Raw genomic sequence first — 23978 nt, 5'->3', positions numbered from 1 at the left:
TGACATCCAATGCTCCCATTCTGGGTCTCAGGTAAGCTCCGACTGGAGCCGGAGCACCATCATAGAGCAGGTGGCTAGGCTAACCATGACCTAGTCCATCTGCACCTGCAGCCCTTGCTCCCTAGGGAGGTCAGCACAGACGAGGGTTGGTATTAAATTCCTTCCTCAGAATCATTGATCACAAGACCTTAAGGGTGGATGGGAAGGAAATACAGTAAAGACACAAAGGCTCGAGTGTTGTCTTATGACCTCATTCCTTTATTCTTTACATTACCTAGATGTGTTGTTTTAAATCCCATCTCTTTGGAGTCCAGTAAGAGACGCTAGAATTGGCAGGTACTGGTTGAAACAAAGACCCCCACCTGGCCAGAACGGATGGCCTCTATTTGGGGTGTGGAGGTGTGTCAGTTCTCCAGCAGGCCTGTGCTGCACTCCTCAGAGCACCTGGGATCCTGCCGGATTATGCTCCCTGGGCCCTGGCAGCTTCCTCTTGCACGGACTGCCATAGTGCCCGGATGTTGTTCTGGCCAAAGCCTGTGGCCCCCTGTCTCTGAATCAGCTCCAGAAAGAAGGTGTCCTCAGTGAAGAGGGACTTGGTGAAGACCTGAAGCAAGAACGTGTCTTTGTCGCCATCTAGTAGAATTCCCTGCCGTTCTAGAAGGCTAGGCTTGTGCCCTGCAGCTACGATTTGTTCCTCTTTGCCGGGCTGCTGGTAGTAAGCTTCAGGAGGGGTCAGGAGCCGGCCTCCCGCCTTCGCCATCCCCTCAGAAGCTTCCATGATGTTGGGAGTGTACAGTCCTACGTGCTGCAGACCTGGCCCCTGGTGCCGGGCTAGAAATTGCTCTACCTGGTCTTGTCTGTTGGTGGGTCCCGGCAGGGACTCTGCCAGCACGAGGGTGGGGACTGTGCTGTCAGGTGGGATCTGCAGGGCAGTAAGCCGTAATCCCCCTCGCCCAGACCCTGCAGCCACCTCGAGGCCCTGCTCCGGATCCTCACTTGGGCTCAGCGGCAAGTGACGAAACCCTAGGCAGTCCTGGAACCAACGCCTAAGTGTAGGGGAGCTGCCAGGGGTGCAGGCCAAGGTCAAGTGGTCCACGTGGCTGACCCAGCGAGGGCCAGGTGTGCAAGGCAGCGGTCTGAATCCGGGCAGGAAGGATCCGCGATAGCCAGCACGCTGCAGCAACGTAAAGCTAACGTTACCAGCCGGAGAGCTGACCACCGTGTAGATGGCTGTGCCCTGTGCATCCCTCACGCTAGTGGGTGGTACCGGCACGACGCAGCCCTGTGCGGCCAGCGCCCGGGCGGCACCGCCCACATCCTCCACGTCGAAGCACAGGTTCGTGGCGCTGGGGACCGAGTGATGCGGATCCAGGCCGTACAGTGGCTCCCCCGGCCCCGAGCCCTCGTTCACTAGAAAGACCGCGTCTCCGCTGCGCAGGGCCAGCTGTCTCCAGCCGCCTGCTTCCCGCACCGCCAGGGGCTGGAAGCCGAAGAGGCGGTGGAGGTCCTTCGCTAGCGGCTGCCCAGCAGGCACATGGAAAGCGACATGGCACAGACGGCGGGCGTGCGCAGCCATGGCGAGCCCAATAGCCGGCCACCCGGCCCTGTCCTTCTGGGGCCGCTCACTTGTTTAAAACTCCAAGACTCTCGGTCCCGGACTAGTTGTTGGAAGCCGGTGGAGTCCAGGTCTGCCCGAAGAGCGCGTTCCCTGGTCTTTTCTGGGCCCGGGTCACAGCCAGACCTTGATCCTCTCTGCAGCACAACCTCAACCAGAAGGCGGCTGAGGACCAGAGCCTCTGCAGAGGGCTAAATTGTAGGAGAACCACGCGGGCGCTGAGCGGCGCGGACCCGGAGATCGGGGTGGAGCCTGAGACTCCGCCTTGGACACGCCCTCTCGCCCAGAGCCGCTCTCCTTGGGTACAGCGTGGACGAAGGGCAGGTTCTTCCCAGGGCCTTGGACCAGGTCACACCCTTGGCACTAAGCCACCCCTTCTGGGGCCCGGGAAGTCACAATAGCCACCTTCACTCGGTGCCAGGCGCACTCTTCTCGCGACCTCAGAGCTAGGTTCTGCCCGGGTGGGGGAGGAGCCCGAATCCTCCCTCCGCAAGCGCGGAATTTCTTAGTCTGGTGCTTTTTCTCTTTACGATTCAGGAGTTTGTTCAAGTCCTAGTGCCCCATACTTATTTTCTTAATATTAAAATATTTCCAGTTAACGATTCTCAATCCCCAAAACGGGGCGGGGAAATTGATAGAAGAGAAAGCATTTACATATCTTTCCAATCATCCGGGCAATCTCAACTTTATCTGCCACTTCAGTTCTACTTCTACAGCTAAGCGAGACTTGGAGGGAGACAAAAAAAACAAAACAAAACAAAAACCCCTAAAACGCCGTTGTGTTTTGTTTGTTGTTCCTGTAAGGAACTACTGTTCGTCACTTAACAGGACTCCAACTATAGCCCAGGCCTTACTCTTTAAACTTCCTAAAGATAGGAGCCAGGGGACCCAAGATGAAGGATATCACTGGAATGAAGAAACTGGAAGTCTTGTGGGACTTCAGCTGGAAGGTCCTTGAAGTAAAATTAGAGAGGGACATTCAAAGGGACAAAAACTTTAGTGAGCCGGGCGGTGGTGGCGCACGCCTTTAATCCCAGCACTCGGGAGGCAGAGCCAGGCAGATCTCTGTGAGTTCGAGGCCAGCCTGGGCTACCAAGTGAGTTCCAGGAGAGGCGCAAAGCTACACAGAGAAACCCTGTCTCGAAAAACCAAAAAAAAAAAAAAAAACTTTAGTGAAGATGCAAGCCAAATCAGCAACTGTGCCAAAAAGACATTAGGGAGGGACACCATGCCCCATGGCCCAGCCAGAAACTCCTTTGTCAGACAGTGAAAGACATAAGGACCAGACTTATACTAGGAGGCTTGGCTGGGTGCTCAGGATCGCAAGTAGGAGAGGAGGGCATGGCCTCTTTGGCTGACCAGTGATCAGGAGAACATGGATTCCAGAGCTAAGCAGACCTGGGTTAGAAATCTTTCTCTAACATGCATGACTTTGGTCATGTTGCTTAGTTTCTCTGAGTTTCCTTATCTGCAAAAATGGGATCCCCCCCCCCCCCCCCCCCCCCCCCCCCCCCCGTGCCCTGGTGCTGGGGGATCAATACCCATGGTCTCACACATACTATTTAATTACACTTCACCTCTAACCCAGATTGCTGTGGTTAAACTAGACAGTGTAAGTGTTCAATCAATAGCGCTGTAGATGCAGCTATTGTTCTGTTCTCATTACACAATGTTAATGGTGCCTCCCGGGGCTATGTATTGTGTGACCTGTTTGGGGAGGTGGGGGTGGCCAGAGACTGTACTGGCTTGTGTCAAAGGTGAGGCAGCCAAATCAAGGAGCAGCTCTGATAATGGCCCAGAACCCAGAACAAGCTGTGATTCCCTTCAGGGAGTCCTGTAGTATTAATTCTGACTCCGGGCCTTGTGAATGCTAGGCAAATATTCTCTCTCTCTTTTTTTGTTTTGTTTTGTTTTTCAAGACTAGATTTCTCTGTGTAGTTTTGATGCCTGTCCTGGATCTTGCTCTGTAGACCAGGCTGGCCTCGAACTCACAGAGATCTGCCTGGCTCTGCCTCCCAAGTGCTGGGATCAAAGGCATGTGCCACCACCGCCCAGCTAGGCAAATATTCTTATCATTGAGTGCATCCGAGCCCCCCTGTCCTTTCTTCTCCCACATCCCCTTGGGCCTCAGTTTCATCCCTCCAAGATTTCTAAGCCTGAAGCACTGTGGGAAGTGTAAGACTGTCTTAGGGAAAGGTGTGTCCTGGTTACAGCCCAGCCTTGCTTTATTGTTTGCTGTGTGACCTTGATCAATGCTCAGTTTTCCCAGAATATTTCATACTGAGCAGGGTGACAGTTACGGGTCTCATGCTGAAGCCTTAAATGACTGCAGATAAATGAAAGACTGGACAGTGGACCACTAGAGGCCTCACTTGTCCTCCCACCAAAAAGGAAATGTCCCCCAAAGGCATGTGCAGCTGAGGAATTGCAACCTAGCAAGAGGCCTAGACTTGAAGGCCTGAACCTGGGTCTGATTGTGTAGGGTCTGGACTAAGGTGGCTTTGACCTGGCTGTTAGCCGGTTTAGGTCAGACTAACAAGACACGAGGGTCACAATAAGTGTAGCCTCAAAGACAACACATATTAGGGCGTCTCCTAGAGCACTTAGGAAGTCCCTGGTTTGGGTAGATTCTGAGCAAGGGGGCCTGGAAATATGGCTCTCTGTGAATGCTAGAGCAAAAATAGAGTTTTTAAAGTCAGGGCTTCATAATCTATACCCTCCAAGCCTTTGACCCAGCCCCAGAAGTTTGCTTTCAAGGGCCCCAAGAACAAAAAAGTGGGCATAAACAAGACCACTGGACCCTTATACCCCACTTGCTCAGGAGGGGAACAGCAAAGCTTATGGAAACTAAGTGGTATGGTGTTTTTGGCTGGAGTGTGGTGTCCTGAAAAGCATCTTACTTGGCACAGGTAACAGGCCGGGCTTTCAAGGAGGGGCGAAGGTAGAGGTGGCTGCTGGTGTTGGTCCCCTGTAGTGTCCAGAACACTACCACCCCACTTAGGGTTCCCGGGAACCTTCACAAATTGTCTTCTCGGCATAACGACTGACTGCCCTCCTGCTGGGGTGGGCAAGACTGAAGCGAAACGGAGGACTCCACTGTAAAGAATGCCCGCCGGCAAGGGAGCAAGGTCATGGCACTCCGGAAGCTTCCTGCCACTCCCAACTTGTGTGTCGGCTAGGTCAGGTGAGGTAGGGGTGATCTCGGGCTGTGGAAAGCCGAGAAGTCCAAGTTGTAGAACAGCGCCTCTCCTGCAGGTGTCGACTCTACACCTACCGGACAGCAGCTCGGCTCGCTAAGAAATCCTAGCTCTCCCGGGCTCCACCTACCCAACTCGGGAGGGACCCCCAGCCTCGGTTGGCCCCGCCCCGCCCCGCCCCGCCCCGCCCCGCCCCGCCCCCGGGGGCAGCTCGCAGCTCGCTCCTTTAAGGATCAGTCACTCTCAAGCCCTTCCTGGTCCCGCTCAGTGCTCTTTTACCTTTCCCTTCCGCCGGAAGCGGCTCCGAAAGCTCTCTCGTTTTTGTACCCGCCTCCATTCTTCTCGCCTGACTCCTGAGAGCTGGCTCAGAAAAACCTCACAGAGGCTGGTGAGATGGCTGCGATGGTTAAGAGGACTGGCTGCTCTTCCAGATCAACTCAAGCTCAAATCCCAGCACCCACAGGGCAGCTCACAACTGTCCGTAACTCCAGTGCCAGGGGATCCAACACCCTCACACAGATATACATGCAGGAAAAAAAAAACACCAATGCACATAAAAATAAGTAGATCTTTTGCCAGGCGGTGGTGGCGCACGCCGTTAATCCCAGCACTCGGGAGGCAGAGGCAGGTGGATCTCTGTGAGTTCAAGGCCAGCCTGGTCTATAGAGTAAATTCCAGGATAGCCAGAACTGTTTCACAGAGAAACCATGTCTAGGAAAAAGAGAGAGAAGGTGACCTTAGATTTTTTTTTCCAAGTTGTAGAATATACATATTTCTGACAAATTAAAACGACAATAACAAAATGTACAGGATCTCCTGGCAGCCCAGGCTGGTCTCTAACTCGGTTTTTTTTTTTTCATTTTTATTTATTTATTTTTCTATTATCAGCTTGATACAGTACAAATTCTTATCCTAATAGTGAAATGTTTCACTGGGGCTTGCCCAGTAATTGAGTAAAACCAAAATTGATTATAAGCCACAGTCATCCTAGGGTCCCCCTTGCTATATAGCCTCCCTGGTTCTGTGTATATGTACCACATTTTCTTTATCCATTCTTCAGTTGAAGGGCATCTAGGTTGTTTCCAGGTTCTGGCTATTATGAATAATGCTGCTATGAACATAGTTGAGCAAGTGTCTTTGTGGTATGGTTGAGCATTCCTTGGGAATATGCCCAAGAGTAGTATAGCCGATTCCATTGGTCTGTATGTCGGCTTTTATGCCAGTACCAAGCTGTTTTTAATACTATATCTAACTCGTTTTGTACCTGAGTTGACTTTGAACTGAAGATCCTCCTGCCTCCAGAGTGCTGGGATTATAGGTGTGCACCTCACCTGGTTTATGAAATGCTGGGGATGGAACCTAGGACCTGATGCAAGCTAGGCAAGCATGCCACCAACTGCGCTACACCCCCCAGCTCCCACCTTAACTTTTAAAGTGTATAGCTATGTGGTAGTAAGTGCATTCAAGCCAGGGGAGAGGCTGCAGGACCCGCCCCCTAAGTGGAAGGAGCTAGTCAGAAGGCAGGAGGGAGGGAGGAAAGGGAAGAAGACAGGCAGGGAAGTGTTGGAGGCTGTAGGTGAGGTGTGGAGAGCTCCAAGGTAAAGGGCATCCTAGCATACTAGAGGCCCTGGGTTATTACCCCAAACAGTAAAACCAAGATAGTAAAATACTGTACAATTTTCATGAGGTTCATTCCTGGATTAGTTAAAATCATAGACACAGGTTGAAGGTGGTGTACCCACTTCTCAAAACCCCCAGAGACCACCAAGGAGTAGGTTTCCAATACAAGCACATAAGGGTCCTTTTATTGTCAGGTACGAACCTGGGCCACCGCACAGCAGATGAAGGGAAATTTGGCAGCAGCCGCAGGCCCAGGGGTAGAGAGTTGTTATAGGGAAAAACCACAAGCCAGGAATTACATGCTTTGGCAACCAGGGATTGGGTAGAAGGGATATGGGGCAAGGTGATTTTTTTTAAATTATTGATCTAGACTTTCGCTGAGAAACCACATTTGAAACCATTGGGTTGGACTTTTTGGTGGGGAACCACAACTTGTTGGACAGGATTATCTGGCCTGCTCAGCAGGATTATCTAGATATCTTCAAGGGCCATAAATCACAGACAGAATGCCTTCAATTCAATCCCCAGTGTGGTATTCTCTCTCTCTCTCTCTCTCTCTCTCTCTCTCTCTCTCTCTCTCTCTCTCTCTCTCTCGACAGAGTTTCTCTGCGTAACAGTCCTGGCTGTCCTGGAACTCACTTTGTAGACAAGGCTAGCCTCAAACTCACAGCGATCCATCTGCCTCTGCCTCCCAAGTGCTGGGATCACAAGTGTACATCATTCTTAACCCCTTTGCCTGCTCTTAAATATCCAAACTATTTATTGTCCCCAAACTGATGTCTGCCTTCCTAACATTATTCAACTGCTTATTTGCTTTCCTGGCTTGGATATCCCACAGGTCCCTGAAATCCACGATACCCAGCACTGTTCTCCATCCTCTTGGCAGCTGTCAGAGACCTACAGGAACCCAGATCCCCTCCCAGCGCCTAGCCCTCGCCTCCTCACCCCCTGCCTGTTCTGACTCTTCTGTAACACCTCTGAAGTCACGGAATCTTTCCTTTTCCTTTCCATCGCCACAATACAATGACCTTTAATTGCCTTCTTGGACTTGAGTTTGCCCCTGAGCAAGAACTGAGAAGTGAGGTCCAGCTAATTTACTATCCTGATTAAAATTCTTCAGTAATTTCTGACTGTTCTTAGGCTCAAGACAGAAATATTTCCCATGACAGATTAGGCCCTGATGAACTCTCCTGCCTGTTTTTAAAAAATAGATTTCCCTCCCCTGTCATTATAATAATAAACCAGCCCCACCAACCTTAATTACATTTATTTACTTTGTATATGCAGTATCTGTGTTCTTTGAGTCTGTTCATGCCATGTTGCGTGTGTAGAGGTCAAAGGAATATGTTGGGCATTTGGTTCTCTCCTTTCACCATGTGAGTCCTGGGGATCAAACTCAAGTCCTTAGGATTGGTGGCAGGTTCCCTTACCTGCTGAGCTTACTCCTTCTTGGTTTTTGTTATTAATATCCCCTTTCCTCATAATGTAATTAGTTCCTGGGAACTTTTGTGCTCTTTCCACCCAGAGATCTTGTTTTTGCTGTTCTTTCCACCTGAAATGCCTTCTCAGGTCCTTGGGACTTTTGCCTAGTGTCTAGCATAAGAGTTGGCATGTAACTATTTGTGGATGAACCAACTAAGCCGTTAGGGGCCAAATAGGTTGTTCCAATGCTGCCAATTTTCCAAATGACCGCTAGGTGTCTCCATTGGCATCATTTTAACCAGCTCTCGCCATGGTGCCCAGGAGAGGCCAAATGGGGCGGTCTGGTCTATCTACCCAGCAAGTTGGGCCGGGTGATGAACAAACCAGATTCTTCTCCTAGGTTTGAAATCTCCATCAGCCTTGGAAAAGCTGCCTTGATAGAGTGGTGGCCAACCACCCTAAGTTTAGACACTTCAAGGAATACTAAGTGCTAAACCCAGATGGTGATCCATGCCTTTTTTTCCCCTTAAGGAGGCAGGATCTCAGTCTCACAATGACTACATTCACACAGGATAGCCTGAAACCCAGGAGGCCATGCCCGAATTCATAAGCACCAACTCTGCCCCAGCCTCCTGAGGTGCTAGGATTACAGGCATATGCCACCATGCCAGGCCATGACCCACGCCTTTAATCTTAGCACTGGGGAGGCAGAGGCAAATGGGTCTCTGTGAGTTTCAAGGCCAGTCTGGTCTACATAGTGAGTTATGGCTAGCCAGGGCTACATAATGAAAGCCTGTCTCAAAACAAAGACAATCCCATATAAATTGGGAAGATTATGGTTATGTCAAGGCTTATACTAATACAACACCTTGAATTCATTAAATGGCTGCAATGTGAGCATGGCCAGACTCTTCTTCTTCTCAGAGATATTATAAGATTCTCTGTGAGTTTGAGGCTAGCCTGGTCTACAAAGCAAGTTCCAGGACAGCTAGGACTGCTACACAAAAAACTCTGTATCGAAAAAGCCAAAATAAATAAATTAATTTTATTTATTATGATTGTTAGTGTGTATACAGTGTGTGTGTGTGTGTGTGTGTGTGTGTGTGTGTGTGTGTGTGTGTGTGTGTGTTCACGTATGTGTGGAGGTCAGGGGGATAACCTTTGGAAGCCATAGCTCTGCTTTGACCAAGGGTTCTGTGGATTGAACTCAGGTCTGCAGCCTTGCACAGCCAACACTTGTGTTAACTTGACTTTTATTTTGGCTACAAATTGAGCTGTTAGAGTATTAAACAGGTTGTGTCTAGACTGAGTTCTGACTTGAATGGACAGCGCTCACAGTAACCTGACAGCCAGGAATCCACTCTACAGGAGGCATAACAAGCCAAATTCTGGACTTCTTCACGTTAAAAAACAAAGTTCAAACATCCTTAAGCATCTTACTTTTGTTTGGTTTTTGAGACAGGGTCTCTCTGTCCTGGTTGTCCTAAAACTCATTGTATAGACCAGACTGGCTTTGAACTCACAGAGAGCCACCTCCTCCTGTGCCTCCATGCCCAACATTGCCCTGACTTCTTTGATGATGGACTATGGTGTGGAAGTGTAAGCCAGATAAACCCTTTTCTCCCAGGATGCTTTTAGTCATGGTGTTTTGTCACAACAATAGAAACCCTAAAAAAACCTTGAGAAATTCATTTAACCTCAAAATATTAATTTCTTCAACTTGACAAAGATAATAATGTTTATGTCAGAAGTTTGTTCTGAGGGTCTAAATTGGCTGAGCAATGTATATAAAGCCATAAACATTTACTGAGCAATTGTTGTGTGGCCGATCACGGTGAAGTTGCTTTATAAGCATAGTATGAGTGCATATGACCCTGTGTGTGCTCTCATTGCCTCTGCTCTGTAGATGCAAAGGCTGAGACAGGAGAGCTTTAGTAACTTGTCCACAGTCTCAGCGCTGTGAAATGGTGGGATGGGTTTTAGACCTGGGCAGTTAGGCTTCAGTTAGTTCCCAAGCACCAGTCTACCAAGCCAGGATGCCATATGGAGCAGGGCTGAATAATGAATAGCTATTATGCTCATTGTAATTTAGCCTTAAGTACTTTTTATATCCATGGTGCTAAGTGTTAATTATTAGTGTATTTGGATGCAACATTTATCCTTTTTGTTCCTATTTTTTTCCACAGCCATGGCAACAAAGGGCCCTGTACTCTCTATAGCGGGGCGCCCTGCCTTTGTCCGATCCAGCCCGGTGCATCGCATCGGTCTTTGCAAACAACAAAAGATGTGGCCAGCCCCGGCTGGCTTCCCTGCCCCCACCAGAGCACTAACCCAGACTGAGGCGTTTTTGAGCAGCAGGCAGGTACAGACCAGCAGACCAAGAGCAGGGCTCACAAGTGAGGTCATGCTTAATAAACTTGATTAATTTCTTTGAGCAGCAGCCCATGCAAGAGGACAAGGGTGAAACAAGAGACAGTAATTCATCCTGATTTCAAGGCACAAGAATACAGCTAAAAACCAGCAGAGATTTTTGTGAAGATGCTGTTGGGGCCCCGGATAGTCTGGTGCGGCTCAGTCATAGAAACAGCAGGAAAACTCAGCGAGCAGGGGAGATCTTTGCTCATGGTGACTTAGTGAAGAGGTACCCCCAGACCAGGGGCAGAACACAGTCTGCCTAAGTCATTGAACCAAGACACATTTTTCTGCTTGGATCCCTTGAAATGCATTCTCAGCACTTCAATCTGATCACAGTATAGGTAGTAATAGCTCTAATACTGTGTACAGAGTGCTTTCAAGAGAGTTTAAGAAAGCTGGACATGTGAAGCATGCCTTTAATCCCCAGGCACTCGGGAGGCAGAGGCAGGTGGATCTCTGTGAGTTCAAGGCTAGCCTGGCCTACAGAGTGAATTCCAGAACAGGAATAGCCAGGGCTACATAGTGAGACCCTGTCTCAAAAATCCAGAGAGAGAGAGAGAGAGAGAGAGAGAGAGGGAGGAAGGGAGGGAGGGGAGGGAGAGAGAGAGAGAGAGAGAACTAAAGGAACCTGCCTAAAGTCGCCCTTACTTAAATACAATGGGGACTCCAACCCAGTCTGCTTTTGCGGGCTCACCCAACTCTCAGTTGTAACTGAGTGTAGTGGTATGTCTCTTCCACCAGACAGGGGGTGTCTTCATAGCAGGAACAATGACTGATTTAGTCTTCCAGCAGACTTGGAGTGCTGCAACTACAAGATCCTCTGTGCCTCTCCTTCTGAACACGCTTAGGGTCACATACATGAACATGTACACTTTTAGCTTCTATCCCCACATCCTGGAGGAGGCACATAGTTGTCTCCCTGCCTTCTACTTTAGCCCAGCTGATTAGTATAAGCCTTTCATCTTTGTCTTATTCTTGCTGGTAATTGGTTTAGGAATGAGAATATGCTGTGATCTTTCCCAGTGAAATTAACAGGATCTCAGGCACATTGGGTTGGTTGCTTTAATAGAATATTATAGACTGGATAGCTTAAACATATTTTTCTTTCAGTTCTGAGACATGGGAAATCTGAGATTAAAGCACTTGAAGATTCAGTGTCTGGTGATGTGGTGCTTCTGATGGCCATCTTCTTGGTAGGATTTTGTAAGTATAAGAGGACTAGAGAGCTGTCTGGTCCTTTTTGTAAAGGTACTAATCCCATTGATGATGATTCTACTCTTTACTGCCCCCCCCCCCCCCACAGGGTCCCATCTTCTGACCTTTTTACCTTGGTGGTTAGGATTTCAGCATATGGATTTAGGGATACTGTATTAGTTACTTTTCTTGTGTGATCAAATACCTGAAAAGAAGCAACTTAAGGTAGGAGGGGTTTATTTTGGCTCACAGTTTGAGGGGACACAGTCCATTGAGTTTGAGAAGGGACCTGGCAACAGGAGTGTGAGGCAGCTGATCACATGGTGTCTGCAGTCAAGCTAGGAAACTGAACCAGGTTATAAAAGCTCAATGCTTGCTTCCAGTGACCCCTCCCTCCAGTGAAGATCTACCTCCTGGAGGCTCCACAGCCTTCCAAAATAGCACTGTTATATAGGGACAAAGTATTCAAATACATGAACCCGTGAAGGATGTTTCACATTCAAGCCACAACAGAAACATTTAGTCCATCATAAAGACTTTTGCTGAGGTTGGGGGTGGGGGTAGGAGTGGGGTGACTCCTGGGATAGGTTTTCTTACTCCTAGGAGAAAGCTACTGGAGGCAACAGTCTCTTTTCCCCAGGAATCTTGTCAAACCTGGAAGGGCCTGGAACTGAAATACTTGTTCTGCTAACTGATGAGGATTTCATCAACAAAAAAGATGACATCATGGAGAACTAGGAATATTGTCCTTAACAGCACCCTGTCTCTAACCCTGGAGTCATGTTAATGCTGAGCTTCCTCAGGAAAAGCAAATCAAACATGGTCATTGACAGAGAATTACAATCACAATTTCTGTTATTGTGTAGAAAGCACCCTGGATAATTAGACCAGGGCAGCATCGTGGTTTTCGTGGGCCCCTTCCTACATTAAAGTTTCTTTGGTGGTGTTAAGGAAAGAACACGGGACATCATACTCATGCCAGGTGTGCACTGTACCACTGAGGTAGATCATCATCTCCCAAATGAAAACACTATATTACATAATTGTTGTGTGTGTGTGTGTGTGTGTGTGTGTGTGTGTGTGTGTGTGTGTGTGTATACACCTATACATGTGCCTGCATGTATGCATGCCACAGTGCACATGAATATAAGACAATTTGCAAGCTGAACATGGTGGCACACTCCTTTAATCCCAGCACTTGGGAGTCAGAGGTAGGTGGATCTCTGAGTTCGAGGCCAGCCTAGTCCACAGAATGAGTTCCAGGACAGTCAAGGCCACACAGAGAAACCCTGTCTCAAGAAATAAAATTAAAAAAAAAAAAAAAAGAGGACAATTTGCAAATAGAGGACAACTTGCAGGAGCCACCTCTTCTATCATTTGGGCCCAGGAATCTAACACAGGTTATCAGACTTTGTTTCAGGTACCCTTACCTGCTGAGCCACTTCCCCGGCTCAAGTTATATTTTACGACCAGATTAGCACAAAGTTGAAAATATTATATATTAAGGACATCTTTGGCTTAAGAGATAGCTTTCCTTCTAAATATCAAGCACATCCAAGTATTTTTGTGAGTCCTAAAGGTATTGGGGTATCGTGTCCCTCATCGGCTGTCACTAGATACAACTCTCACGAACTCCGATGAAGTGTTTGTTCATTTTCAGCCCACACCTCTTGTTTTGTTTGGCTTGTTTATTTGAAACAGGGCTACACATAGGCCAAGCTGGCCTTGAACTCGATATCTGAGGATAACCTTGAACTCTTGATCATCCTGCTTCCATCTCCCAAATGCTGGGATTACAGTCTTGTGCTCTCCTGCTTAGTTGCCCCACATTTTTCATTTGTCCTGTGTGAGTAGGGACTGCTCAGTTGATTGCTCCAGCCAGAAACTGGACCCTCAGTCTCTCCTTACTCCATATCCTGTAACCAAATGCTCTCAGTTTTCTGTCGTGTGTGTGTGTGTGTGTGTGTGTGTGTGTGTGTGTGTGTGTGTGATGCATAGGATCATGGATACACATACATGTGGATGCATGTGTGTGGAGGCCAAAGGTCAATTGTTGTAGAATATTATTTTAAGACATGTTACATTTATTTATGCTGTGAAACATTTGTTTAATGATGCAAAGATGTGTTGCATTCTTTTATGTTGCATTTGTTTTAACTTTGTGAAGCTGTGTTACTTTCTTTGCCTGTCTAAAACACTTGATTGGTTTAATAAAGAGCTGAATGGCCAATAGCAAGGCAGGAGAAAGGATAGGCAGGGCTGCCAGGCAGAGAGAATAAATAGGAGAAATCTGGGAGAGGATCTAGGAGCAAGAGGAGGAGGACTCCAGGGGCCAGCCATCCAGCTACACAGAAAGTCACGGAGTAAGAAGTAAAGAAAAGTATACAGGAATAGATAAAGGTAAAAGCCCAGAGTCATAAATTAAGTTAAGAAAAGCTGGCTAGAAACAAGCCAAGCAAAAACCAGACATTCATAAGAATAAGACAATGATTGCTTCACAGAGAAACCCTGTCTCAAAAAGAAAAAACAAAAAACAAAAACAAAACCCAAAAAAACAAGGAATAAGACAATGTGTGATTTATTTGGGAGCTGGATGGCTGCCCACCCCCCCCCAACCCCCCACCCCCCTCCCGCCACAGAGCAAAAGAGTAAAGAGTAAAAACAACCAACTACAGTCAATGTTAAGTGTCTTCCTCTATCACTATTGACCTTATTTTTTTCTTTTTTTAAATTATTCATTTTTATTTTATGTACATGCCCGCAGGTATGTCTGTATGAGGACATCAGATCCCTGGAACAGAAGTTACAGACAGCTGTGAGCTGCCATGTGGGTGCTAGGAATTGAACCCAGGTCCTCTGGAAGAGCAGCCAGCGCTCTTAACTGCTGAGCCATCTCTCCAACCCCGACCTTATTTTTAATAAGAAAATTTACTATTTTTATTATTAGTAACAGTTCTTTTGTGTGTGTGTGTGTGAGGAAGTGAGAGGACAGCAGGCAGCGTGGGTCTTCCCCTCCACCTTTACAACCAGTTCTTGGGATCAAACTTAGGTCTCCAGGCTGCATAGCAAGCTCCTGTACCTGCTGAGCCCTCTTGCTGTGCACACACCTTAGTGTTTGAGACACATCACTCTTTGAACCCAGATCTTACTAATTCAGTCAGAAGGGCTAATCAGTGGACTCCAGGGATCCACTGCCTGTCTCCTTGGTGCTGGGATTATAGACGTGCTTCCACAGCACCCAGCTTTTTGTGTGGGGACTCCCTGAACTCAGGTCCTCATGCTTACATAGCATGCAGTTTATAAGTGAACCGTCTTCCCAGCTGAGGGAGACCAGCTCCCCCTTTTCCCCCCAGAGTACTCTTGAGGAGGGAGAAGTGAGAAGCATGTAGATAGAAATATAGAGGAGAGAGACAGTTAGAAACACAGGATAGCTCAGGAGGGTCTGGGTCAAAACCCACCAGCCCCTTCTGTCACTTCTAAAGGGCTTTTAAAGGAATGCCAAGGGGTGGAGCAAAAAACCCCAGCACAGCCAAGTACAGACCATCCCAGACACCTGGTCATCATGCATGTGGTCAAGCCATCCCCTAATGCAGCCCTGCTGTGTAAAGCAAGCTCAGATCTCACTAGGAAGCTTTTGTGGGCCCCACACCCAGTCCCCTGTCTTTCTTATTTATTTATTTATTTGTTTATTTGTTTATTTGTTTATTTATTTATTTATTTATTTATTTATTTATCTATCCATTTACTTATTTGAGACAATGTCTCACTGTGTAGTCCTGTCTAGCCTGGAGCTCACAGAGATCTGCTTGCCTCTGCCTCCCACATGCTGGAATTACAGGATTTCCCACTACACCTGGATTTTTAATTAATATAATGTACTATGACTTAAAAGTTAAAAATTTAAAAAATGTGTATTTTATTTTTAATTTTGTGTGTGTGTGGGTGTGTAGTTATGTACACATTAAGTGAGTGCCCTTGGAGAGCAGAAGAGGATGTCAAATTCCCCACAGCTTGAGTTTTAGGCAGCTGTGAGCTGCCCATGTGGGTGCTAGAAACTGAACTTGGGTCCTCTGCAAGAGTAGCAAGTGCTCTTAACCAATGAGCCATTTCTCCAGCTTGTAGCACGAATTGTTAGAAGGTCATATTAATAAAAACAAACCTGGAGCCAGGTATTGGGGTGAATGCTGAAAGATCAGAGAAACAGAACAAGCCACAGCTAACCTCACCTCGCCAACTTCTCAGCCAATCCTGTTTCCTCAAACTGGAAGCCTCTGAGTCCTCATCTGGAATGAGTCTCAGCTGAACTGCTGCTAAAAGCCTAAAAGCTTAACCAGTCTCTGGTTCCTGGTCCTTGTACCTTATATACCTTTCTGCTTTCTGCCATCACTTCCTGGGATTAAAGGTGTGAGTCACCATGCCTGGCTGTTTCCAGTGTGGCTTTGAACTCACAGAGATCTAGACCGATCTCTGCCTCTGGAATGCTAGGATTAAAGGCGTGTGCTACCACTGCCTAACCTCTATGTTTAATATTATGGCTGTTCTGTTCCCTGACCCCCAGATAAGTTTATTGGGGTGCACAATATATCAACCACACCAGCTCATTTTTTTAAAAATTATTTTTGTGTCTAGTTGCCTGTATGTATGCTATATGCAATCAGCGTTTGTGGGGCCCAGGACAGGGTGTCAGATCCTCTGACACTGGAGTTACAGGCAATTGTGAATTCCCTGATGTCAGTGCTAAGAACCAAACTTGGGTCCTTTATAACAGCAGCAGGTGCCCTTCACCACTGAGCCATCTCTCCAGCCCCGGTATTATAGAATTCTACCCCCACAAGGTGATGAAATCAGGAATTGGAGCTTGGGAAGGGAGAGTAGAGCACTGGGGAATGAGACTAATGCCCTAATAATACAGGCACAACATGAGGCTGGGTGTGGTGGACTTGCCTGCAGTCAGGACACGAGGAAGGCAGAGAAATCACAGATCAGGTGTGCAGTGGGAAAACTCCTGCTGAGGACAGGAGAAAGGACAGCAGAGAAAATGAGATGCAAGCCGACTTTCGTGGTCCAGAACAGTGACTCAAGCCAGAATAGCATAGCAGTAGAGATCAGAGCGGAAATGGAAGGAAGGAATCCCTTTTTTCTTCACTTTTTTCTTTTTGGTTTTTCGAGACAGGGGTCTCTCTTAGCTCTCACTGTCCTGGAACTCACTCTGTAGACCAGGCTGGCCTCGAAAAAAAAAGAGATCTGTTTCTGCTTCCTGAGTGCTGGGATTAAAGGTGTGCATCACCACTGCCTGGCGAAGTTTCTTTTTCAAAAGTGTTTGTGTGTGTGTGTGTGTGTGTGTGTGTGTGTGTGTGTGTCCTATGTGTGCACATATGGAGGCTGGAGGTCAGCATCAGATGTCTTCTCCTATCATATTCCACCTTACTTGACTCCTGCCTGTCTCTGCGTCCTCTGTGCTGAGATTACGAGGTTTAACTTCCATGGGTGCCGGAGATCCCAGTTCAGGACCTCTTAAGCATGCACTTTGCTCACTGAGTCTCCTCTCCCAGCCCAGACATGTTTCTTAACTGATTGTATCTCATCTGTAAATGGCATAGGAGGGTTTGATCCCTAGGACCAGGAATGAAAACAAATTCATATATAAATAATGACTACCAATGGGCAGATGAATTGAATGGCTTTTCTAAGAAGATGATGTACAGATAAAAAAGAAACACAGAGGGCTGGAGAGATGGCTCAGAGGTTAAGAGCACTGGCTGTTCTTCCAGAGGTCCTGAGTTCAATTCCCAGCACCCACATGGTGGCTCACAACCATCTATAATGAGATCTGGTGCCCTCTTCTGATGCGACATGCAGACAGAACATTGTATACATAATAAATAAATAAAATAAATCTTAAAAAAAAAAAGAAGAAACACAGGAAAAGATGGCCAGTGTCATGGTCATTAGGGAGATTTTTTTCATTTATTTATTTCAGTGTGGGCAACGGTGTATAGCTCAATGGCAGAGTTTGTGTAGTATGCATAAGACCCTTGACTTGATCCCTGACAATACAGGGGCAAACACTTGCAATGATATACCACCTTTCACTAAGTATTTATCTAAGTTATTCTTTTATCAATGAAAACTCAGGAGTCAGATATCTGGGTAAAACCTGATTAATGAAAGAAGTGGTGGAGAAACAACCAATGACCTGCTCTCTCTCTCCTTCCTTAATCCAAAAGAGCCTGCAAATCCTTTTAAGCCCCTCCCTCAAAACCTTTTAGACCTCAAAACATTTTCTTAGATAAACAACTTAAGCTTTTATGTCTCTTAGCCTTATACATGTTTTACCTCTTTTGTGAGATTCTTTTTGGAATTTGGTAACAAGGAAAACTGTATAACTCTTTAGTCTTCAACCCCGTCAGAGACCAGAGAAAGATAAACATTACCTGAGTAAACAAAGTACAGAGAAAACAACTTCCAAAACTTAGAAATGATAGAGACATCTGGCTGCCTGGGTAGATTCTCTGTAATGTTGGGGCATCCATCTTCAACCTACAGGCCTAGAATATCTGACAGACTTTTTTGTGAAGCAGGAATTTCAAAGGACTGTCCTACCTTGTCTTGGGAAAGTTTGGCAGTCACCTTCTTTTGTGTCCTGCTTGTCCAATTTGGACAGCATACTGTCAGCAGTCAAGGCAAGGGCAGTTTCTCTGCACAGTGACCAACTTTGCCACAGTGAAAACAAACTCCATATGGAGGTTCTTTGATGCCCATCATCCTTTTATGAAGTAAATTGGTGCTGCCAAGAGCAGAAGTGTCTCACTATCATGAAAAACCTTATGTTATTAAAACATCTTAAATGCCATATTGTGGTGGTATTGTGTTCCCCAAAATATTGTGTACCTTAATAAACTTATCTGGGGTCAGAGAACAGAAAAGCCACAAGATACTTAGGCTAGAAAATGTTAGCACATGCCTTTAATCCTAGCATTCCAGAGACAGAAATCCCTCTGGATCTCTGTGAGTTCAAGGCTGTATTGGAAACAGCCAGGCATGGTGACTCATGCCTTTAATCCCAGAAAGCAGCCTTTAATCCCAGGGAGTGGTGGTAGAAAACAGAAAGGTTTATAAGGTATGAGGACCAATAACTAGAAACATTTGGCTGGTTAAGCGTTCAGGATTTCGAGCAGCAGTTCAGCTGAGAGCCATTGGGATGAGGACACAGAAGTTTCCAGTCTGAGGAAACAAGACCAGCTGATAAGTTGGCCAGGTGAGGTTAGCTGTGGCTTGTTCTGTCTCTCTGATCTTCCAGTGTACACCCCAATATCTGGCTCAGGTTTGATTTTATTAATAAGAACTTTTAAGATTCATGCTACACCATATTCTCTAGTGTGTTTCAAGTCTCTGAAGTGTTTGAAGACCATCTGTTTATCTGAAATATGTCTGTTTGGCCTTGAAAACATACCTAACATGGCCACAAATTTGATTGTTAGATGGCTAACTACTAACCTGGATTTCTTAATTATCCTAAATAGTTTGTAATAACAACTTTCAAGGACTAGAAATTTATATTACATTGTGTGGTGAAAGAAAATGGCCCCCAATGGGAGTGGCACTATTAGGAGGTGTGGCTTTGTTGGAGTAGGTGTGGTCTTGTTGGAGGAAGTGTGTCACTGTGGGGGTGGGCTTTGAGGTCTTTTTCTCAAGCTTCATTCAGTGTGACAGTCAACTGACTTCCTGTTGTCTGTGAGATGTAGCACTCTCAGCTCCAGCACCATGTCTGCCTGCATGCCTCGATGCTCATCACAACAACGATAATGGACTGAACCTCTGAAACTATAAGTGAGCCACCCCAATTAAATGTTTTCTTTTTCTTTATAAGAGTTGCCATGGTCATGGTGTCTCTTCACAGCAATAAAAACCCTAACTAAGACACATTGTTAAATGAGGTGTATAGGTGCAGTACTTTAAACAAGAGTAGAAACATATATACAATATAACAAAAATAACCTTAAATTTGTATCAATATATAAGAATCCATATCAATGTAAAATATTTAAGACTAGAAGTTGCTTTTTTTAGTTTAAAAGTAGATTCAATACTCTACCCCTTTATTCTATAATTCCTATATTCCCCCCTATTTTCTTTTCAGAAAGAGATCCCTGAATCTAACCTCCTTTGCTTAGTTTTTCTCCAACAATTACCAGTAACAACTTGCAACTAACCCCCCTAAACAATGACAAACATCCATAACCCACTGAACGACCAAAAACCACCCACCCCACTTCTTGGGAATGTGGGCATCTTGTTCTTAAAATAACTTCCTATTGTTTGGGGGTGATGGCATCTTTAGGGAACCCTGAGACAATTGAGATAATCATCAAGTCCTGGGAGAGCTGGCTGTTGTCCAATCTTGGTATAATGGGAAAATACAAGACTCATCTGAAGTCCTGACTGGAGTAGTCTACGAGGCTGGACCATCTGAGCTAACCACTTCAAATTATCCTGAGAAGTTTGTAGCCCAAAGCTGATCAACAGGTGGTGTGTTTGTCAGCTTAGTGGCATTACTGCAATCCAGGTGGATTCATCTTTGTGAGGTCCCATCATTCTTTTGGAGACTTCAAAGGTCGCAGTTAGGAATGGTCACAGTTCACTACAGAAAACTTAAAACATTTTAAATGTCATATGCAGCAGCTCTCAGAGAAGTTAAAGGACCATAATCTACAAAATACATCCAGGATGCACAAGCTTAATTCCTAGTTACCTGCTTCAGACTCAAGCCCAAAATCGGGTACAGGAAGCTAGATGAAGCCTATTACTAGAATTAGTTAGTATTCCATATGACCATTAATATCACAACAGAAAGTTTAAATTTTGAGATACTATTTATACCTTAAGAAAAGTTTTAAAGAGTCAAAGTAAAACCAAAGGATTATGAAATTAGTGCTAATAGAACTGTCCCTAATTTTGGTTTTTCTTCTGTCCCATATCAGGTGGCTCTTCTGACATGAGACAGAGATTTTGGATTTTTCTTTAACAAGCATGCTTGGGTTTAGAGAAGGAGAGAGACACACTCTAACTCCAAAGCCAGCTTTAATTTGTAATTGAATTGGGACTATAAAAAAGACCATTTGCCTTATATGTCCATAGAGAACAGTAGAAACAAACATTTGGGAAGATTTGTGAGATTTTTATCCTATTGAAAGTATGCTTTACCATTAGGCCAAATTAATCTTTTTCTTGGGATCGTTTCTTTGGATGACTCGTCCTTCTTCAGATGTCTCATTTGTCCAGTGGTCTTCAGATTCCTCAAATGGATGCTTTATTCTCCTAGAAACACACAAACAAGCCAGTGGTGGCACACGCCTTTAATCCCAGCACTTGGGAGGCAGAGGCAGGCGGATCTTTGTGAGTTCAAAGCCAGCCTGGTCTACAGAGCGAGATCCAGGAAAGGCGCAAAGCTACACAGAGAAACCCTGTCTTGAAAAACCAAAAAAAAAAAAAAAAAAAAAAAAAAGAAAAAAAAAGAAAAAGAAAAAGAAAAGAAAAAAGAAACACAAAAACAAAACCCTGCCCCAACCCTAGCTTTGGGGAATTTCCCTTTTTGGCAGGTTATATCTGATCAAAGGAAAGACATTTGTTAGTCTTGTAAGTTAGTTTAGATTGAATAGTCTTGCTGTTTGATGAACTATTGCTTCTCCTAATCAAGAGGTCTCTCCTGTTTGAATCTAATCTTTATCAATCTTGATGGTATCCATAGATTTTCTTCTCCTGTGGAAACAAAAGCAAAACTTCTTCCCCAACGTAACACATACCCTGGTTTCCATTCTGAAGTCAACACATCTTTAAAGTATACAGGCTGATTCAATTCCATAGTTGTTTCTACCGTCCAATGTCGCTCCGTAGCTATTGCTCCTTTCTCATTAGCATTTAAAAATTTAAAAGTTAACAAAGCATTGTGCAATCTATCTCTGGGGGTCTTTATTACCCATCTCTGTTTATTAAGTATGTCTTTTAAAGTGCAATTAGATCTTTCTACAACTGCTTGTCCTGTAGGATTGTGTGGTATACCTGTAATATGCTTTATATTACAATATGCAAATATCTTTCATTTTACTAGAGACATATGCTGGAGCATTGTCAGTCTTAATTTGTACAGGTATTCCCATAATGGCCATAATTTCTAATAAATGTGTAATTACAGAATCAGCCTTTTCAGAACTTAAGCAGTTGCCTATCCTGAATATGTATTTATTGTATGGTGCACATACTTTAATTTTCCAAACTCTGCAAAATGAAACACATTCAATTGCCAAATTTCATTTCTTTGTGTACCATTTGGGTTATTTCCTGCAGGTAGTGCTGCAGGTAGTGGAGTTTGGCTATACAAACTATCATTTGGTTTGTTGCCAAATGATAGAAGAACCTTTCTTCAGTCCTTTGATATTAACATGGTGTTTCTTATGAAATTTGGAGTCTTCTAACACACTTCCTACCAATAGCTGATCAATTTTATCATTACCTTGTGTTAGAGGGCCTGGTAGACCTGTATGGGATCTGATATGTGTTATATACAAGGGATGATTTCTATTTCTGATTATTTCTTGTAATTGAATAATTAGCAAATTTAATTCTAAATCATCTGGAATAAATTCAGTGGTTTCAATATGTAAAGCAACTCTTTCTGCATAATGAAAGTCAGTAACTATATCAAAGAATTCTAGAAAATCTAATAATACCATGAGACTAGCATATAATTCTGACTTTTGAATGGAATCAGAAGGGATTTGAGCCACTTTACTTAAATTTCCTAGCTTATAAGCTGCCTTTCCTGATTTATTTGCATCAGTATAGAATGTAGGGGCTCCAGAAATTGGTGTTCCTTATACAGTGAGAGGAAGGATCCGATTATTTCTTTTGGGATATTTGCTGCTAATATCTCTCAAGAAATTTCTGCAAGCTCTTTGCCAATGTTCATTTTCTGCCCATAATGAGGCAATTTCAGCATTAGTAAAAGTACTACAATTTCTGCTGTGTCTATTCCTGTTAATTGATGAAGTCTCAATTTTCCTTTCAGAATCAATTCAGAAACCTTTTCTACATAGGTCTTTAATTTTTTACTCTGTTTGTGTAGCAAAAATATCCATTCTAAATATTATCTTCTCTCTGCATAAGAATTCCTGTGGGAGAATGTGTAGAGGGTAATATGACCAGGATACAATCAAGCTGTGGATCCAAGAGATCCACATGTGTATCCTGTAGTTTCTACTCTACCAAAGCCAACTCTCTCTCAGCCTCAGCTGATAAATTTCTTGGATTATTTAAGTCCTTATCACCTTGTAAGGTTTGAAATACTTAGTTCTTGAGTAATTAATCTGATTGTGGGTTATAGCCAGTTAATATCTCCCAGCAATTTTTGAAAATCATTAAGAATTTGTAATTGGTCTCTCCTGATTTGTACTTTCTGTGGTTGAATTTTTTTGTAAACCTATCCTATATCCTAGGTAATTAATAGAATCTCCTCTTTGTATTTTTTCAGGAGCAATTTGTAATCCCCAACAAGGCAAATTTTTCTTTACTTCTTCAAACATTTTTTCCTAAGGTATCTGCATCTTCAGATAACATCTGAGGCCTATAGGAGGCGTTCTCTCCTATTGCTGTAACTGCCTCTCTGATGTTTCCACCAATGTATCTGAGTTGTATCTTGATTGATGACTTTCTTCTGTGTGGTAGTTTGAAAGCAATTGGCCATCATAATCTCATAGGGAGTGGCACTATTAGGAGGTGTGGCTTTGTTGGAGTAGGTATGGCCTTGTTTGGGGAAGTGTGTCACTGTGGAGGTGGGCTTTGAGGTTTCCTATGCTCACAATACTGCCCAATGTCACAGACCACTTCCTGTTGCCTGCAAGATGTAGGCCTCACCGCTACTTCTCCAGCACCACGTCTGCCTGCATGCCACTATGTCCCACTATGATGAAAATGGACTGAACCTCTGAACTGTAAGCCACTCCAGTTAAATGTTTTCCTTCATAAGAGTTGCTGTGGTTATGGTGTCTCTTCACAACAATAGAAACCCTAACTAAGACATTCTGTCACTATAAAAACTTCATGAAACTGCTTCCATCTTAGAATATAGAATTTGGGGTAACCTAAATCTGTGTTCCCAGACCACGGTCACTGAAACTTGGCACTAGAGTAAACTAGTGTTTCAGTAATAGAGTAAACTATCTCTTATTCCCTTTGAGGTAAGAGCTGTGTTTTTTACACCGACCAAAGATTAATTGCATCTGCACATTGCCAGGATTTGTTGGCCTGTAACAAAAAACTCTCCCAGGCTTGCCTAGTCGCGGTGAGGCTTTGGACAAAAGAGTTTGGCATCACTTACAGGTCTTCGCGTGTATTTCTGCCCAGTCTTTAAAGTTGTCCAACACGTTTTGACCAAATATTTGTACCTTCTGAGATGACAAAAGCCAACTGAGGATTGTCTTTCTCTGCCTCCGTCCGTGGGATGCCAGGCTCCTTCCAGC

General features: G+C 44.9%; 1 protein-coding gene across 1 annotated transcript; it reads right to left on the bottom strand.

Moving 5' to 3' along the window:
• Window positions 1–237: 237 nt before the first annotated feature.
• Hpdl (4-hydroxyphenylpyruvate dioxygenase like) lies at window positions 238–2767 on the bottom strand. Its single transcript, XM_052716297.1, has one exon. It carries the CDS (start codon window positions 1574–1576, stop codon window positions 461–463), a length of 1116 nt encoding a protein of 371 aa, XP_052572257.1. The 5' UTR covers window positions 1577–2767; the 3' UTR covers window positions 238–460.
• Between the last annotated feature and the right edge of the window lie 21211 nt (window positions 2768–23978).

The sequence above is a fragment of the Peromyscus californicus genome, unplaced genomic scaffold (genome assembly GCF_007827085.1).
Source record: "Peromyscus californicus insignis strain IS unplaced genomic scaffold, ASM782708v3 Scaffold_5__1_contigs__length_169319896, whole genome shotgun sequence".
In the NCBI taxonomy this organism is placed as follows: domain Eukaryota; kingdom Metazoa; phylum Chordata; class Mammalia; order Rodentia; family Cricetidae; genus Peromyscus; species Peromyscus californicus.
The sequence above is the reverse complement of the archived record's forward strand: the minus strand, read 5'-3'. Positions and strand labels throughout refer to the sequence as shown.